This window comes from Cyphomyrmex costatus, unplaced genomic scaffold (assembly GCF_001594065.2).
Source record: "Cyphomyrmex costatus isolate MS0001 unplaced genomic scaffold, Ccosl1.0 scaffold106, whole genome shotgun sequence".
NCBI classification, from domain to species: domain Eukaryota; kingdom Metazoa; phylum Arthropoda; class Insecta; order Hymenoptera; family Formicidae; genus Cyphomyrmex; species Cyphomyrmex costatus.
The window spans coordinates 336490-340510 of record NW_017275019.1 but is presented as its reverse complement, the minus strand read 5'-3'; the positions used below and the strand labels follow the sequence as shown (position 1 = coordinate 340510).

The window sequence follows — 4021 nt, the reverse complement described above, 5'->3', positions numbered from 1 at the left end:
CGCAGAGTTCAAGACGCGGTATTGTAATTGCCTTCAAGGGCGCGACGCGCGATTTGGCGCATAATAATCTGACCGTTATGTTCTCGCATCTCCCTACCGAACGCATGTATAAGCATGCACCATAGCCATGATTACTGGCGTCACAAAAACCATGAATTTGGATGTCATAATAACCTTCCACCAATAATCGACGGTCAACGGAAATTCGATCCATCGTCTCGAGCTGCCTGACGAACTCTAACCATACCGTGTATATACTCTGCGGAACGGATTCGTCCCAGCTTAATCGACATCGCCATATATCCTGCATTATCTTTTTAGCGTACAGCACGACGGGACCCAGCAAAACCAATGGGTCGAAAATTTTCGCGATTTCCGATAATATGTCTCGTTTCGTTAAATTTTTTGCGATTTTAATAGGTCGAATACAATAACATATCTCATCGCTTCGAGCGCACCACGTTATGCCAAGCATCTTCAACGAACGGTCCTCGCTGAATGTAAGACTTGCGTGCAGCGCAGCGGTTGCGAGATCGCTAACAATGCGCTCATTGTTGTGTAACGATGCACCTCGGACTGCATCGTTCCCGGTAGCTACTTTTTGTATATTGTAATTCGTATTGGGCATGAGTTATTGTTATCATTGTATATAGTATTATTCATCCGTTGCATTGTAGCAAAGTTTCGTCGACAGTAGCTATCGCCGCTCCGACCGAACGCGTCCGAAGATCGCCGAACGATCTGCGCTTCGCGCTATCCGCCGCTCCGACCGAACGCGACCGAACATCGCCGATCGATCCCCTCCGCAGGAATTGCCAACCGCCAGGCGATAACGGAAAAGACCGTAATCAAACGAGCGGGAGCAATAATTAGTATATAACGCGTAATTATTGCTCCGGAAGCTCTCTTCTATCCTAACCGCCGCTCCAGTACGAATCCCGCTCCGATCCTAGCTCCGGTGATCCGACGCGAAAAGGGGGTCAAGTGTTCTTGGTCTCCGTCAAGCGTTCTTGATAGTCGATCACCAAAACTCCTGATCCGCTGGCCGTACGACGCGAAAAGGGGGTAAAGCGTTCTTTGCCTCCGTCGAGCGTTCTCGACAGCCGTACGCCAGTATCCTAGAACTACCGCACCGACGCGAAAAGGGGGTGAAGTGTTCTTCGCCTCCGCCAAGCGTTCTTGGCAGTCGGGCGTTAGTGTATCCGTGCCTTACATTTTGCGAAGCGTCCCTCATTGCATAGAGGAAACGTTCACCGCGTTATCCGCGCCGCGAACGTCATCCGCCGCTGGCGTATACTTCGCGTACGCGTATCCGTATTGTTATACCGCCGACCGCGCCTCGCGTCCGTCTTGGGATTCGGAGATTCCCCCGCGTTTCCCACCGTACTCGCGCCGTAATTTACACGTATAGTTTTTCTGTTCGTGCCGTCCGTAATATCTTAGTTTTTCTGTCCGCGCCTCGTTGTTTTTCTGTACACGTCTTGTATACGTTTCGTCTACTTGCCGTCTCGACACGACACACATACACCTGCGTACACCGACACACGACACACACCTGTTTGTCATTCACACACACACACACGCACACATACACATACCTTTGTAAATATACACGATACACGCAATAAACGTTTCTGTCTCTGGTCTTGAATTACTGTCTAATTATTAGTTTCTGCATTCTATCTTCCCGTGCGAACCTTTTTCGCGACTAGCGAAATTTACGACGAGCTGATCTGCGCGAAAATTAGGTTGTTTCAGTTGGAGGCCCATTGCTTAATGCTAAACCCTCCCAGAGCAAGCAACGATATTATTTCATCCCTAATTGCCCTTGTTTCGTCAATGCTGTCATCTCCGGTTAATAAATCGTCCACGTACAAATGCGCTTTAAGGATTTCGGCCGCCCTAGGATGCACATGACCCTCATCATTTGCTAGTTTTTGTAAAGTACGAATAGCGAGAAACGACGAAGATGAAACGCCGAAGGTAAGAGTGTTGAATTGAAATGTTTTTATCTCGCCGTCCTTTCGCCAAAGAATTCGTTGATACCGTCGATCGTCTTCATGCAAGAGTATCTGTAGATACATTTTTTCGATGTTCGCCGTGATAACGTATCTATACACGCGAAATCGAATCAAGTGTAAAAGCAGTTTATCCTGGATTAAAGGACCTGTCATTAACACTTCATTCAGAGATATGCCAGTACTCGTCTTTGCAGACGCGTCAAAAACAACCCGCACCTTAGTAGTGTTGCTTGACTCCTTAACCACAGCATGGTGAGGCATATAATACCCATCATCGATAGGATTCTCGACTACAGAAATGTAATTCAGCCTCATGTATTCCTCTATTACTCGAGTATATCTATCTTTCAACACTGCATTCGCGTGTAACTTTCGCTCCAGTGCCAAAAAACGCTTACGTGCAATAACACGAGATTCGCCTAGACATTTATTCGTTTCACGAAACGGAAGACGAACCGAGTAACGTCCGTTAGGGCCGCGCCGGACATTTTTAACAAAATGCGCTTCGCAAGCGATTTCCTCCTTTGATTTCGGTTTATGCACCGCGACTTCCTCAACAGCCCAGAAATTATCCAATTGAGCTCCTAGACTCGTTAAGTAACATGCTCTTGGAATTGACCGAATAGGCAGCTCTGCATTCCCGGCTACGACCCAGCCTAAACGCGTCTTTTGTAAGTATTTCCTTCACGAGATAAATCGATCTGGCCGACGGAAAACAATGACATTGTCGCTCCCGCACTGATTAATAGATCAATTGGGCGCGGCAAATGAAAATCTGGATCTGCTAATTTAATCTTCGAAGGTATCTTGATTGAGCCCCGTGGAAAAATCTCGGACGGAATGAAGTCCGCTATGGCCGGTATGACTAAGCACGTCAGGTCCTTGGAAAAGTCGCCACGTACCGATTGTATAGTAATTTGCGCTATGCCCCTGGAAGTAGTACCCATAGCGTTGATTGCACCGACCGGCGTTGCGTGTGCTCTGACCGGAAGATGTAAATGCCTTACTATGCTCTCTGATATAAAATTTGCGGTTGTGCATGTATCTAATAATGCTCGACATTTCACGGGTTCACGTTTACCGCGACGTATATACACCATCGCACTTGTCAATAACTGCGGTGCTGTTCTATGAGATATCGCTACAAGGCTTGTAGCGCCGCCGCTGCTTGCATCGGCTAGTCATGAGGAAGATGATATCGCTTCTGAACTCGTTACGCCGGAATTATTAGGAACCGTATATCCATCGCGGTGAAGGAGCGTGTTGTGCCGTTTTTGGCAGATTGTACAGTCGGAGAAGTTACAAGGACGATCCCAATGGGAGCGTAAACAGTTATAGCAAAGCTTCGCATTTCTAATTGTTTCGATGCGTTTGGGTACTGATAATCGTTTAAATTTATCACATAAGTGTAATGGATGTCGTTTCGCGTTACACATGATACAATCGCGTGGGGTGCTTAACACAAAAGCTTTATTCCCCCAATGACCCTGTTTTCTCTTGATCGGAGGCTCGCCCTTGCTCTTCTCGGAATCCGCTGTTCTCGTTTTTTCGCGTTTTGAAGCGCATACTGCAGTTTTATATAAGAATTCATACATTTGATCAAGCTGCGGAAATTCATCATGATCAAGGGTCATCTCCCACTTCTCCAATATGCCTTTCGGCAGTTTACTTTCTAGAATACTAACGATAATCTCAGGCCCGACGGAGACGCCCAATGTCTTTAGCGAAGCGATGTGCTGCTGCGCATCGTCGGCTAGCTTAGATAAGCCGTTCGTACTCTCTTTATCTAGCGCCGGCAAATTTATGATTGACGAAAGATGCCGAGATATTAAAATCCGCTTCACCTCATACGACCATTCCAACAATTCCCACGCATCGGAATAATTTGTCCCGTCCACAGCGAAGATTTTTATCTTACTGGCCGCGTCACTTAATGCCGATTTTAAATAATGCAGCTTATCAACATCCGAGAGATCAGCTTGCGAGCCTATCATGTTGTG

At 46.9% G+C, this 4021-nt stretch overlaps 1 protein-coding gene across 1 annotated transcript; it reads right to left on the bottom strand.

Annotated features, from left to right (window-relative positions):
* Nucleotides 1–1754: 1754 nt before the first annotated feature.
* On the bottom strand, nucleotides 1755–3121 carry LOC108775073 (uncharacterized). The gene is made up of 2 exons (XM_018541354.1): nucleotides 2924–3121; nucleotides 1755–2687 (listed from the first exon to the last, which is right to left on the bottom strand). The coding sequence occupies exons 1-2, from the start codon at nucleotides 3119–3121 to the stop codon at nucleotides 1755–1757; spliced, it is 1131 nt and encodes a 376-aa protein (XP_018396856.1).
* Between the last annotated feature and the right edge of the window lie 900 nt (nucleotides 3122–4021).

Bases quoted from the DNA above. Each gene is read 5' to 3' on its own strand.
- LOC108775073 (XM_018541354.1), bottom strand. From the start codon at position 3,121: ATGGTGTATATACGTCGCGGTAAACGTGAACCCGTGAAATGTCGAGCA. The intron at 2,688-2,923 runs GTACGTGGCGAC...TACTTACAAAAG, and splicing joins CGCAAATTACTATACAATCG to ACGCGTTTAGGCTGGGTCGT.